Raw genomic sequence first — 15,098 nt, 5'->3', positions numbered from 1 at the left:
TACAGCCTTTACAGGTACGAGTCGTCTCGTACTCGTGGATAATCTACACTACACAGTGCATGGTGTACATGACTGATGTGACCTGTCCACCATGGTCCACACTGCACTGCCTTTCCGATGGGGCCGTGGGGATGGACATCGCGTTGCCGTCGGAGATAGTTGCTACATACATGACCGGTACGACCAGATCGAGCGTGCCGGCGCCACGCACTGCGCATGCGCTGCACGCGCACGTGGGAGGGGGTTGACCAATTTCGTTTCAGAAAACATTGATACATGTGCATGCCGATAGGAGCAGTTACACACTTGCAACTTTTGTTGTATTAAGGGGGGACGGGAGGTTCAGAGGGTCAAAAAATGAATTTCTGAGTTTTGAACTTTTTGCTATGGAATCTTGTCTTAGGATATTTGAAGCGCCAGAATTTCAAATTTGAGCGTAATCGGTTTAGTAGAAGTGGAGTTATGAGCTAAAGTATGTCGAGATAAATTTTAAATGTAAATATTCAAATGTTTACAATTGCCTAAATTTGTGATTTTGGTTTAGTCCAAAATCAAGCGTTTTTGATTCAACTTCGCCAGGTAAGCGACCCTGGCTTCTGTTTTTGTAGTCATGGAGAGCTGCCACGTGCTTCCTTGATCGCGTACGCGCGTATGACGTTCTACAGCGCCACGACGCCCACGCGAAGGAAAAAATCTTTGTTTTTTTGTTTGTGATCGTGAAAGTGAACAATTTTACATGGGGAACCGAAAGAGAAGCTCCAGCAGCTCTGGAAGTGGCCATAGGAGGAAGAAAAGGAGATACTACGCCCCAAAGCAGTCAAGCTCTGTACCAGTTGTGGAAGAAGGCACCGTTGAAGCGGCGCAGAGCGCTTCCTCTCGGAAGATTTCGTCGAGGCCAAAATGGCTTAGTGATATTATTATGATCATGGAATTTGAATCTGAGCTTGTGTGCTCGAGTGACAGTGATTCAGACGAGTCGTCCAGTGATAGCTGCCAGGAGTATGATGATGATGCGTTCTATCCTGATGTTGAGGAGTCTGTCTCTGGCTACAAGATCGTGGATTTACAGTGTCTCCAGGAACTGATGGATCAATTAAATTTACTGTCTGTAGGAAGTGCACGAAGGGAGACATGATCGTCAGTAACTGTCATGACACTGGACTTGGATCGACCCTGCGACTTCAATGCGCTTTGTGTGGACACAGTGGAAGTACGTCTCTGAGCAAGAAAATTTGCAGGAGCTATGATCTGAATTGACGATCTGTACTGGCGATGCGATGCATTGGACGTGGCCATGGTGGACTCCGAAAGTTTTGCGGCGTAATGAATTTTCCTGCTCCTGTAACGGAGAAAGCGTACCGCAGCCACCAGGAAGTTGTCCTTGCTGCAGCCGTAAAGCTAGCTGAAACTGACATGGTTCAATCCGCAGCTGAGTTGCGTGCCATGACAGATTCCACCCACGTCGCAGTGACGTTCGACGGCACTTGGATGCGCAGGGGATAATTCGTCGCTGTATGGTGTGTTCGCGTACATCTCCTTCCAGAGCGGCCGTGTACTGGACATCACAGTGAAGGGTCGATACTGTCACGAATGTAAGATCTGGACTGAGAAGAAGCGAAGTGGTGCAATCACGGAGGAAGCCTTTTCAACCTGGCTGGATAATCACAAGTGCAGCATAAACACAGCGGCATCTGCACCCGGTATGGAGAGTGAAGCTGCGTGCGATATTTGGCAGCGGTCTGTGGGCACACGCGGAGGCCTCATAAGAACCCTCTCCCAAAGGCTGTGTTCGAAGTCGTGAAGCCCATCTACATGCAGCTGTCCGAACGAAGTCTGCTGGAGCGCTGCCAGATGGGTGCAACGCAGAATGCGAACGAGTCGTTCAACAACGTCATTTGGAGAATGTGTCCGAAGGAAGGCTTCTGCTCCGTCGACACCGTTCAGCTGGCAAGTAGTTTGGCAGTGCTCAACTTCAACAACGGCGCTATCACCTTGCTCAGTGTGCTGAAAGAGTGTGGATGCATTGATGGCAATCACACGAAGGCAGCGCTTGAGCTAGAAGACCAATGGCGTGTGAAGAAGTCCCTCCGCAAGTCATCAGCAGTGGAAAAGGAGAGCAGGAAAAGGAGAAGGAGGCAGAGGAAAGGCTGGGAGGAGACCACTATTGAGAAAGAGGGCACTACATATGACAAAGGTGGTTTCTGAATGGCAACTTCAGGTCAGATATGTGAAAATATTTCAGTAGCACTCCACTATCAGTCCTTTTTATGTAATTTTTAGGTGCATTTTTCACTGATTTTAGGGGTATTATGGGCACTCCGCGCAGTTTTGTAGAAATGCTGTACATATCTTGTATGTAAAAGTATATATTTTCTGGTTCTGTACGGTCCATTCTAGATCCGTTGCCTTCTTAGGACACAAGATCTTCTGTTAGAAACAAAATAATGGACCTTGAACTTCAGTCAAGTTATCTTGCGCACGTGCATTGTTATTTCAAGGCTGCAGTGGCACACCATGGGAACTGTAATCGCATTGTGCTTAGGCAACAGCCCTAGCCCCTTGGTACCTGATCATTTTGCAGTGTTATGTGTTTATCTTCAAGTGACCATGTTTGAGAAAAACTGCGCAGAAATCATGCCCGGCTATCGCATTTTTTCCAAAATTGCTTTCCTGCATTTCTCCATGATACCAGTATACTTTCCACAGTTCTTGGTTGCAATGTCGTCAGTGGATGTCAAGGAACATATACTGAAAATTTGAAGGAATTCTGATGTTTGAGTGCTGAGATTCAAGCGAATTTATAACGGGCACCGCAATATGGCCAGCGAACCTCCCGTCCCCCCTTAATATTATGTATAATTATTATAATATAAGGCCAAACTAAAGAAGGTGTGTGGTTCGACTAACATGGACATTTTTTTACGGGCGGGCGGGCGGATTTTTTTTTTTTTAATATTTTTTAGTACATGTAAATACACTGTATACCAGGGAGTCGTATTTTACGACTCCCTGGTTTGGCCTAACCAGTTGATTATGGGAAATATAAACCTGTGTACAAACCGAGGCGAAGCCGAGGTTTGTATATTGGTTTATATTTCCCATATAATCAACTGAGTAGGTTATAATTATGCTTATACTGAGCTGATATACAGCATGTATATGTCAAACTTTTTTTACGTTCTGAGGGGAGGGAGGGCCAGGGGTTGGGTCTAAACTAAAATAATTCGTTTGGTGAAAAACGTTCGATAATTACGGATGGCCCCTAACTTGGGCCTAAGACAATAAAAATTTAAAATAATGTTTTTCGTGGTTCTCAAAACATTCACAATAATTATTTATTGTGCCACCGAGAAGTGAGATCATGCACTGCGCTGGCACTCGCTATCGATCTCAGCTTGCGCTTACGACAGGAGTGCTCCACAGGCACATGCACAGGTACCTCGATCTTCGCTCGTCGCGGCCCTTCTCCAGAGTGCCGCAGCGCAGGGACGTCATTGCATGGCACAATACTTTTATTGAGCTTTCTTTACAGGAGTACTGATCCATGGCGGAACAACAGGGCGGCAGCAGCAGCAGCTGCTACGATGTGGCCGTCATCGGTGCGGGTATCGAGGGCAGCGCTACCGCCTGGTACTTGAGTAAACACTGTGGCCAGAATGTCGCCCTGCTCGATCAGGTAGGCGAAAAATTCTGAAAAAAAACCAAACAAGAACACTGATAACGTTAGCACATGTCCACTATCATGGATCTGTCGAGTTGGATGTCAATGTCAGGAGGGATAAGAAAGTGTGGAAAAAAGAGAATATGAGTTGACACTGGCGAACAAGTTGCTGGCGACAGCATTAGCGCATAATCTGTGTGTGTGTGTGTGTGTGTGTGTGTGTGCGTGTGTGTGTGTTTGTGGTGTGTATATAATTATGTTTGTGTGTGCTTGCGCATGTGCAAACATGTGTCCGTGTGTGTGTGTGTGTGTGCGCACACGCGCATGTGTGTATGTATGTGCGCATGCATGCGTGTGTGTGTGTGTGTGTGTATGCACGCACGCACGCGTGTGTGTGCGTCTGTGTCATATGCGCATACCGTTGTCGCCGGGTGTCCGCGTGTTCTTGTGTGCAGTTTTCACTGAATCACACACGCGGCAGCTCTCACGGCCCGACCAGGATAACACGTTACCTATACCCGCAGAAGTTCTACGTCGACATGATGCTGACGGCGTATCCAATGTGGGATGAGTTGGCACAGGACTCGTCACGCACCCTCGTACGGTAAGGCTATGCCGCAAAAGCCATATTATTATATATATAACGAAGTGCTTATTCTAACAAATTAACGAGGAGAAATCTGTCGTTAAAATAGAAAACGTTAGACAGAAATCTATACATATTGTTGCTATCGAGCGTTGAGAATGAGTGAGAATCGTTACCTTTGATACACGTAAACTGGTCAATTTTAGGAAATCGTTTACCAGAGGTCTAGCCAGGATTTTATGCCAGCCGGCCAACACGTTCTAGTTAAAATGCATCGTTCTGGGGGCTGCGCCCCCAGACCCCGCCATCAGTCATGTATCTACACAGACACACACACACACACACACACACACACACACACACACACACACACACACACACACACACACACACACACACACACACACACACCACTACAAATCTTTCATTGCAGCTTGCATCTCCTTTCGCTTCGTCCAATTATGGGCATTCATGAGGCAGTTGTGAACGTGAATGTGATTATAGGTAAATTAACAAAATATGAAAAAGGAAGCAAACAGCTACATGAGCATGGATCATGTGTTCACCAAGGTCATGTATGCATGCAGTGTACATAATCATTGGTCATCTGACAAGACCAAGCCTAGCCACAGCCATGTACACCACCAGAAGCAGCGAACCATGACCCAACCTGTTACATTTTACTGACGTACTCAAGTGCATACTCAAGTGCATTTGAGCTTGAGTGAAGAGCACTGAGCCTGAGTAGCCAGTGCTACGTACTGTACTGTACTGTACATAGTACTACATACCTACACCTAGTATATGGGGCACTACAGTCTACATGGGGGTGACTGCAGCCGGCCAAAATTACCCTTGGAGCTGTCTCAGCTGGCAGGTCCTGAGCCGGCTTTGGCTAGATCAACGTAATATGCGCCTCGTTAGAATAATGGCTTTTACAGTAGTGCATCTTGTTCAGCTACAATTTCAATTTTGAAAGTCACCTACTGTAAGTCTACAAATGTTCGGCCCGTTCAAACTTTCGGCCTACCAGGGCTAGAACCCGTTTTGGCCGCATCACATTTTCGGCCTGTACTGCTGCCGCCTGTATATACGCTTTCACACTGAACCTTGCAAAACAAAATTCCGGTCGCAACAAATTTCCGGCCAAATATGACCAGGCCGAAAATAAATATGCGCTGAATATTTCAAAGGTTGACTTACAGTTCTAAGTCGCATCTCCAGTTTCAGGTCTGAGCCAGATTGTTTCAATATGTTCACGTATTAGGAAGTCACTCTCAATAATTATTGTAAGTCGCACCTGCACCCCGCTCTTTGTCCTTGAAGTTAGTTGAGTGTGAACAGGTCCGACTTATGTTCGGGGAAACACGATAACTAATTCTGGCTCTTTTCATAGGTAGTTCTGAATGGCATTATGGTAATTTAAAAAAAGCAAATTATCGCCTCTGCTCCCGAGTGACTTCCCGGCGGCCGGTGACATCTGAAAAATCCAGCGATAGTGCATAGCATAAATTATGATGGCCCTAGTGAATGGTAGCCGATTCTGTATGTCACACGCTGGTGTTACCTTTCTGTGTCCGCAGTGTCCCACTTCCCCTTTACCCTCATCCCTGCAATGATGCAGTGCGTACAAGCAGGATTCTAGCAGCTTTCTCCTGTAGCACTACTGCAGGTAACCTGTAATCACTATGCCCCGTCGCGCCATGTACCTGCATAAACCGTGATTTCAATTGCGACAGCATGTTACAAGGCGAGGACGCCCAGTGCTCCTGAGTACGACCATAACCCGGTTGGCCGAGTCCCGGTCTTGCGACCATCTGGACCGTATAGAGAAAACCCCGGTTCGGATTGTTACGGAATCTCAGCCATTCCGTTCCCCGGGACGCAGGACACAAAGGACAAGACTGGTTTGTTTTACATAATATATTTGAACATTACGGAAAGGTAGACTACTCTGACAGAGACGAACAAGAAGACTGACAAAAGGACTCTCGACTACAAAATCGCGCATGCTCATATCACACATGCACGCGACTAGACGAGACAGTTTGGGGAATGCCATCACACAGGAAAACAACACATCATTTCACAACACCTGCCCCCTTGATGACATTCCACAAAATAATAAACCGACACCACGTTCCACATGCACAACAACAAAAGGAACCACAGCAGAACAGAAAAACGAAAACTTTAGAGCCGACGCTCTAAAATAATATCCGGGCCACGAAACAGGGCCAAACAAAAACCTAGAGCCGACGCTCTACAACCAGGCCACGCCACACAAGCCACACAAGGCCAACAGCCACACAAGGCCAACAAAATAATAACATGCGCACAGCCGCACCAAATAAATCTACAACAAAAACAATGGAGAACAACAGAACGAATAGAAGAGCAACAGACCGACAACAACCAAACTGAAACAACACAGCAACAAGCAACGAACTGAACAGAGAGAGAACAACACAGCGAGCAAGACAACAAGACGAACAACAAGGACGACACACAGTCGGTGACGCCAGACTCGTCCACTGTCCTCTGGCGAGCCACGGCCACACGCTCCGTCGCGGTTCCTGCCGTCTCAGGCTCCAGTCCACAGTGACTGTTCTAGTCCATCACCTTCTCTGCCTCCTCTCCGCGTCGTCTTCCGCTTCCACCAGCTCTTCACCTCCTCCGCTCCCACGCTCTGTTTACTTCAAAGTAACAGTTACATAGTTGTTGACGACGACGAACAGACTCACTACAAACTAACTCATCCTCTGCGTCCCGGGTTTCGGCACCACGTTGTTACGGAATCTCAGCCATTCCGTTCCCCGGGACGCAGGACACAAAGGACAAGACTGGTTTGTTTTACATAATATATTTGAACATTACGGAAAGGTAGACTACTCTGACAGAGACGAACAAGAAGACTGACAAAAGGACTCTCGACTACAAAATCGCGCATGCTCATATCACACATGCACGCGACTAGACGAGACAGTTTGGGGAATGCCATCACACAGGAAAACAACACATCATTTCACAACAGGATCCTCTTTTTTCCGGGGGATAATAATACCATAAACCGTGATGTAATCCCGGAATTTCACTGTGACATCCACCCATGCAGCTGCAAAACTCTGAGTTTCATGCACTCTTGCTTTCCAGTCATCATGTGTTCCCATTGTTGTTGTCCCAGGAAAACAGGTGGTATGTCTATAATCAGGAATAACGACCCGGAGCTCCTTCAAATGAAGGACACCCTGCATCAGCTCAACATCAAACACTCTCTCCTTACCCCGGACGACATCAACCACCGCTACCCGGGTCTTCGGTATGGTCCCGGCTGGACGGGGGTGTTCGACCCCGAAACCGGGGTGCTTGCTGCAGACGAATGCAGGAGTGCGTTTCAGGTGAGGTTCTCGACTGGTTGGATGTTATTAATTTGTTATCTATTTCTGCACTTCGTAGCATGTCAAGACAGCAAATTGAATTGAGGAGAGGGTGAGACCAACCACGGATGTGTCGAGTGGTGTGTTATGGGCTTGTACAGATGCATAGAGACGGCACACATGGAATGGTCCATACAGTGGGTCCATTGTTAATAACCATAATTATACATATTTGATTTCCACTATAAATAAAGTATACAACAAGCGCCCATGTTCCTTCTGCTAGAGCCCTGAGGTTGCTATAGTAACCAGGCATACCTTGTACACGTAATTATGGTTCTCTCTATCTCAGAGCGAGTGCACCAAGCACGGTGGAGCGTTGCTTCCCAACAGCCGAGTACGTGGCATACGACCTGGCCATGATGCCGTGACACTAACGCTGGACGATGGCGGAACAGTGCAATGTCGTCGGCTGGTCATCACGGCGGGTAAAGTAGATAATACTGGTGCTGTGGGGCATTGTGCTATGAATGGATAACACTGATGCCATTGTGCATCAAGCTCGCTCATGCTGTTGCCTGTGGTCCTCATATACGTTAGTCAAATGAACTGTTTTCCTTCTGGCAATGAGATGTGTTTGTGAAAGTTGCTGTTCAGTTCCAGTTGCTGATGTGCGTGCACATGCTCCACGGCGTAGTCCCTGGGCGTATGGTCCATGAGGCTAGACCATTCTTTCCGAAAGATCTTGGCTGGTACTGATGACAAATCACGATGGATGAGTTTGACGCTTGGCTCGTTCTTTCACTGACCTGTTTTAATGCCCCCCCCCCCTCCCCCCAATCTCTCTCTCTCTCTCTCTCTCTCTCTCTCTCTTTGGCTGGTTGGCTGGACGGACAGTCCACATGTGTATGTTAGAAAAAGGCAGTCACCCTCACCCATATCAGTCTCCTTTGTTGTGTGTGTGTCTTGCCTTTCATGTAGGCCCGTGGAGTAAAAACATCTTGGCAGAATTGGGTGTTCAGCTGCCGTTGACGGTACGATTCGTTCCACTCCCGAACAAATCCTACCCCAGTCTACTGGCAATGAATGCTGAGTTGGGAGGACCCCCGAGAGAGTTGGAATGCTTAGTTTAGCAGTGATACCGTGTCCACTCACAGACAAATTCTTCTCCATTGCCTGGCAATGAATGCTGAGTTGGGAGGGCCAGAGAGCTGGGATGCTTATCAGTGTTTCCGTTTGCTACTGTCATTCTACAATGTCACACACTCCACTTCCACTTCTGAACAAGGGTGTGTTCGTTTCCCCGTTTATTCTGTGCTACTTCTGGTTCACTGACTATTCTGCATTCTTCTTTTGCCTGCCTGTGGGTGGGCTAGTACCATTACCCCACCCTCAATGCCCTCAATCCCGTACCTCGTCTCTCTCGTCTCCACACCATACACACACACACACACACACACACACACACACACACGCCCGCACACACACACACCCACATACATACACACCCGCACCCACCCACACACGCCCGCACACTTTCTCTTGCAGGTAGAGCGTATTAACGTGTGCTACTGGAGTGCCCGCAAGCCCGGTCTGTACAGTCGCAGCAGTGGTTTCCCCGTTTTCATCCATCACACGGGAAAGACTCACTACTACGGACTGCCAATCGACGAGTATCCCGGCTTGCTCAAGGTCAGTTTGCTGTGTACCATGAATTGGTTGGAATAGTATCTTATATCTACTGTTCCACAATATCCTTTTTACATTTCATTCACAGTGGGTCCAATGTTATTAGGCATTTTGCCTGTTTTGATTTCCACTATAAATAAAGTATACAACAACAACAACTCATTGCATTCCCAACTCATCACAACCACGCGCTCTTCAGCCGAACCATACAGACACCAGCAAGGACACTTCCGTTGAGAGATAATATTGCTCCACGCCTCTAGACAGCTGTTTCGCTCCCTGTCGGAGCTCATCAGTAGAGGATAATAATGATGATAGTGGATGAATGAGCATTCTTATACACCAGAAATGGCGCAAATGCGCGCTTTCCACATATATCAATGGCATATGCAAGCTGCTAAAATGGTAAAGTGTGAGAACAGCGATAAATAATCATAGTACGCGCTCATTGGTGGAGAAACACACCACACAAGCGACGAAAACCTGACGCGGAATACTGATGCCAATGGAAAGTCTCGGCGGTGAGTCTCGCCTCGCCTGCATACATGGACATTGCAACATCATAATAATAAACAACATACATGTACTTTCCATTGGCATCAGTATTCCGCGTCAGGTTTTCGTCGCTTGTGTGGTGTGTTTCTCCACCAATGAGCGCGTACTATGATTATTTATCGCTGTTCTCACACTTTACCATTTTAGCAGCTTGCATATGCCATTGATATATGTGGAAAGCGCGCATTTGCGCCATTTCTGGTGTATAAGAATGCTCATTCATCCACTATCATCATTATTATCCTCTACTGATGAGCTCCGACAGGGAGCGAAACAGCTGTCTAGAGGCGTGGAGCAATATTATCTCTCAACGGAAGTGTCCTTGCTGGTGTCTGTATGGTTCGGCTGAAGAGCGCGTGGTTGTGATGAGTTGGGAATGCAATGAATTGAAAATATGGCCGAAAGCTCTGCCGCAATATTTAGTTCTGAAGTTTTAACAACAATAACAACAACAACAATACGCTTCAGTATTCACTAAGGGCTGTGGTTGATATGATGTTGTTGGAGTAGTACAGTAGTCTGCACGCTGTACACATCCCGTACGCGCCAGCTATCGTTATGCACGCACGCACACGCACCTGTTATGTGCTTCTTCATACGCTGCTGTGGATATGGGAATAAGGGGTTCGTCTTGACAACACAACAGATGTGAGGTGGGTTTGCTGTGTACCGCACTCCAGTACGCAACGGTAGTACACGCCACGATGCGCTAACATGCACACTACGCGCAAGCGTGCATAAAAAAGGAGGAGCACCCGAGGTGTTCTAGCGATTTACGAAAGAACTCCCGGACCCGATGAACTGGAGTCTCACAGTCGAGCAAGAGCGGGCTTATTATTCGGAATTCTGAGTTTCCGCGATAAAACGATTATCACACGAAAAATGATAGTGACCAAACCGGGGCCCCACTTCTATCTAGTGTTACATTTATAATTAGCTCAGACCTTGATTTTGTGTTGTCTCCACGTCTTCATCTCCATTTTCCCTATTAGTTGTGTCCGCATCATGGCAAGCCTATTTCGTCGCCTGATCATCGTGACACATCCCGGGACCTCACTGGTGTAGACGGTGTGTCTGAGTTCGTCAAGGAGCACTGTCCGCATTTGGAGGCGAAGCCGTCTATTCTGGAGACGTGCGTGTACACGGTACGGGATTCAAGATAGTGTGTGTGTGTGTGTGTGTGTGTGTGTGTGTGTGTGTGTGTGTGTGTGTGTGTGTGTGTGTGTGTGTGTGTGTGTGTGTGCGTGCATGTGTGAACATGTGCTGCGGTGTGAAGTCGCAACTCCTGTTTTGAGTTGTTTTTCTTCTCTCTTTTTCTTTCCCTACTAGCTGCTGTTACACTCACTGATCCTTATGCACAGATATACAGCATTCCCTCACTAGGGGACCATTGTTATTAGGCTAGGGCCTGTTTTGGACTTCCCACTCTAAATAAACAACAAACAATACACGCCTAACCAGTTTGCCTGTATGTACGTCTGTGTACTCCTACATGTGTGTGTGTGCTTGGTTAGGTAACGCCAGACAAACATCCCGTCCTGGACCGACATCCCGTCTGGAAGAACATTGCCTTTGGCGCCGGCTTTAGTGGTGAGCAACTCTCCTCTCATGCAGTGAATTGTTCGCTCTCCAGTTCGTATGGTTTCAGAATGCTTACGCCATTTTCTTGAATGCTAGGAAAAAATGACACGGGTTCGCGTACAGGGCAGGTCAAGAACCGCCTTTCTGCTTCCGTGGGACACCACCACCCCATGATCAGGCACCAGATACGGCTCCTAAACAGTGGGGGAGGATAGATCAGGGGCCAGAGGCCAAAGGCCGAAATCCCTTTTGTGGCATCCATGTTTTACGCTAGGGAAAGAACTTTGTAATTTCATACGGAAGAAAAGAAAGTTGTTCGCACACTTCTATTCCACATACCGGTAGCTTTTTGGCATAGTTCAGATGCAAAAATGCAACAAGCGGCAAATTTAGGAAATCGAGACTTTTGCAACAGTGCCATCAACAAGTCAGGGAGCACCATCATACGATGGTTCACATTCGAATTCTGACCAGAATCACTTCAAAACACCTACCGAATATTGATTTTAGATACAAGTCGCTTGTAACTTGAATAATCCCTGGAGCTCATTGTCAACGGACAGAAGCGGAGAGAGAAACTGCATTTATCATCTCTTTTTATCATCTCTTTTTGACTATGCAGGCAGGCATAGTGGGATGGTCTAAGACCATGATTGAGAAACAGAGGGTACCAGGTTCAAGTCCTGCTTGGAAGCGGAAGGATTTTTTCCAGCCGTGCTGCGACCCACAGTTAATAGACCCTTTGCACAATAAGCGAGAGGGGTCGAGACGGGGCATGCTGTGCACGCGCTGCACACTTGGCATGCAACAAGCATGCATGGTTTGCTGCAGGACGTGATCAAGTTTCCTGTGACAGGCTGTGTTTTCACGGTCCCGACGCGATGTTCATGTATGTACTCCCCAGCCTTTTTTCATTTGAAGTTTTTTAGTTTTGAAGGAAGAAGTTTCGAAATGCTTTCCAAGGACCACTGCTGGGTTCTTGTTTGCACCAACTGTCATCCCTAACGTTAGTCTAAGGAACCCACTTGTCTTTCCATGCGTTTCCTGGTGATGCTGGCATTCCACACTCTGGAATCCTGGCTATCTGGCGAGAAGTGGGCCGCAGTGCATGCGATATCGTTCACAGTGTTTTGCTCGGAACACTTTGTCCATGACGACTTTCATCCTTGCTTTTGCTAAGATAATGAACGCCCTGCCAAGAGACTCTGGAGCTTGAGAAAAAGGCATGACGCATCCCTGTCTTCGCTATTGGAAGATCGACTGCTTGCTGGCGCTGCTCGAGCTGCTGATGTTGAAGTGGAGAGAGACGCAGCCTCATCGCTCAGGTGTGCGGAGAAAGTCATCTGAGTTCGAGCTGTGGCTGCGTGCACGATATGACCGACTTTCACATTATGCACATAGCCACCAAAGTAAAACTCGTGGACACTATCCACGGGCTTGTTCACTAGTACTACTCCATCAGCTCCCTCTTCACTGTCGTCGGCGACTTGCCCCTGCGTTGGAGACGAGCACGCATGGTGTGGCCCGCACTCACTCTGGGAAACAGAGGTTCATCACTCATCCACTGGGAGTCGGACGCATGAAATGTTGGGCATGACGAAGGTACACTCGAGGAAGTGGTGCCCTTCTTAGTTCTAGGAGCATCAGGGTTCTGCATAGAGAAGTGTTCTCTACATCGACAGAGGAGAGAAGGTAGAGAAACGAAAAATATTTCAATCTACAGTAATCCGAAATATCCACTGTGTGCGGAAAACTTACCGCTCCAACGACTCCTTCTTTTTCCAGACAGATACGCACCCTCATTCAGCAGAAAACTGTTCAGTTCCTTCACAGACCATTCTTCATTTGACAGTTCGTCCACGGGTTCCACAGCCATCGATGGCAAACCACTCGACACTCTCTCCTCCATCTCCAAAACGGAAAAATACAGTGTTTCACCATGCTCAACAACTGATACTCTGCACAAAAATCGAAGAGGATGCCCCGTCTCGGATCACGTGACCGTTATTGTGCAAAGGGTCTATTGGGAACTCGTGGCCTGGCACGAGGGAAACATGGATGCAGTGAATGGGATTTCGGTCTTTGACCACTTTGTGGTGGGTCTGATCTACTCACCTCCCACCGTTTAGGAGCTGCATCTGAGGGTGGTGGCGTTCCTGCGGATGCGGAAAACTGGGCCTTTGGCCGAGTCTCACGCGAACCGTGAATTTTTTTTTTTTTTGACAAGGAGTTTCCACTTTACATGCAATGAACTGTGCCGACACCCACGGTGAACTGGGTACTCACTTGCTCGGTGTGATGGTAACAAGGATGCGGTTTATGGGGTTATTAGGCCTTTACACGCCCGCTTGGTGAGAGACGTATCCCCTCTCCCCTGACTCACTTGTGATGTCTGCATTCGACACTCAGTGAGGATATATGGGCGAAGTGATGGCCCGCCGATGTGAATGTATTTGCTTGATGTGTTCCTCAACACGTCAAGTGATGCGGCCTCGAATCCAGCTAACTTATCTTTTTTCTCAACTGTGTGTGCTTGCGTGCATTCGTGTGCGTGCGTGCATGCGTGTGTGTGTCTGTGTGTGTGTGTGTGTGCGTGTGTGTGTGTGTGTGTGTGTGTGTGTGTGTGTGTGTGTGTGTGTGTGTGTGTGTGTGTGTGTGTGTGTACATGTATATCCACATGTGCATACAGGTCATGGTTTCAAGTTGGCACCGGTCGTCGGTCAGATCCTATCCCAGCTCGTTCTGAACAGGCCCAGCAAGTACGAGCTAGCACCGTTCAGAGCCGACCGCTTCACCGCCCGCCACTATCAGCCTGAACAGCAGGCAAAGCTATAGACACGGTCACACGGTGCCTTTAGTACATGGCTGCATGTAGGCCAGTGCTGCTTCAAGCCAGGAGTAGTAAAATGCCAGTATTTTACTACTCCCTGCATGCAAGCCACCACTGGCATCAGTGGCGCTTACAAGCAGAGAGTAGTAACATGTCGGTATTTTACTACTCCCCGCTTGTAAGCCCCTGCAGTGGAATGCCATGGCAGTCTGTCATTTTTGAAGAGTCTTCCCAAAACGCGATGGAAACAAAAGTGTGCGGCATAGAATTATTCTAAATTTCGAATCGTGAGTTATTTTCTTACTTGAAATTTGCAAGGACATTGTTGTGGACTTCTCTATGTTCATGTCCATTGTGCAATGTGACTTTGCTCGAGTTCTTTCTTCGGTGGGGTATTCGCTGCCATATTGGTGCCTAGGTGGGCGAGTGGATTGCATGGCCAAAGCTGCACGACCGCGATGCCGCTCGCCTCAGTTTCCGTCCGTGGACGACTCACTTCGTGCACTCTACACTATTGTGAATGCACAGTGGCTCTTCTGACATTCTTTTACATTTTCATCTTTTATTTTTTTACTTTTATCAGTAAGTACTCAGATGGTGAGCCAAGGAAAATAATAAATTGTGCCCCACCGTTTTCCTTTTTATCAGTGAATAATCTGAGTATTTCTATTCACTGGTTTGAGGGAAAGACGCCAAAGAATATCTTTGTCTTCATTTTTTCTTCCGAAGTACTTCTTTCGCTTTGTCTATTTACACATTGTACCCATATGAACTTATCAATATGGTTATTTTTACAAGTACCAAATTTCATGCCATTTA

The 15,098-nt window shown here is 47.4% G+C and overlaps 1 protein-coding gene across 1 annotated transcript; it reads left to right on the top strand.

Annotated features, from left to right (window-relative positions):
* Positions 1–3,382: 3,382 nt before the first annotated feature.
* Positions 3,383–15,098, top strand: LOC135828761 (peroxisomal sarcosine oxidase-like). Its single transcript, XM_065341188.1, has 9 exons — positions 3,383–3,676; positions 4,117–4,265; positions 7,432–7,645; positions 7,977–8,112; positions 8,606–8,658; positions 9,173–9,316; positions 10,861–11,013; positions 11,383–11,458; positions 14,139–15,098. Exons 1-9 carry the CDS (start codon positions 3,545–3,547, stop codon positions 14,282–14,284), a joined length of 1,203 nt encoding a protein of 400 aa, XP_065197260.1. The 5' UTR covers positions 3,383–3,544; the 3' UTR covers positions 14,285–15,098.

This window comes from Sycon ciliatum, chromosome 12 (assembly GCF_964019385.1).
Source record: "Sycon ciliatum chromosome 12, ocSycCili1.1, whole genome shotgun sequence".
Taxonomy (NCBI): domain Eukaryota; kingdom Metazoa; phylum Porifera; class Calcarea; order Leucosolenida; family Sycettidae; genus Sycon; species Sycon ciliatum.
The sequence above is the reverse complement of the archived record's forward strand: the minus strand, read 5'-3'. Positions and strand labels throughout refer to the sequence as shown.

Coding starts and splice junctions, on each gene's coding strand:
- LOC135828761 (XM_065341188.1), top strand. CDS start 3,545: ATGGCGGAACAACAGGGCGGCAGCAGCAGCAGCTGCTACGATGTGGCC. Junction 4,266..7,431: donor TCGTCACGCACCCTCGTACG/GTAAGGCTATGC, acceptor TTGTTGTCCCAG/GAAAACAGGTGGTATGTCTA. Junction 8,659..9,172: donor GTGTTCAGCTGCCGTTGACG/GTACGATTCGTT, acceptor TTTCTCTTGCAG/GTAGAGCGTATTAACGTGTG.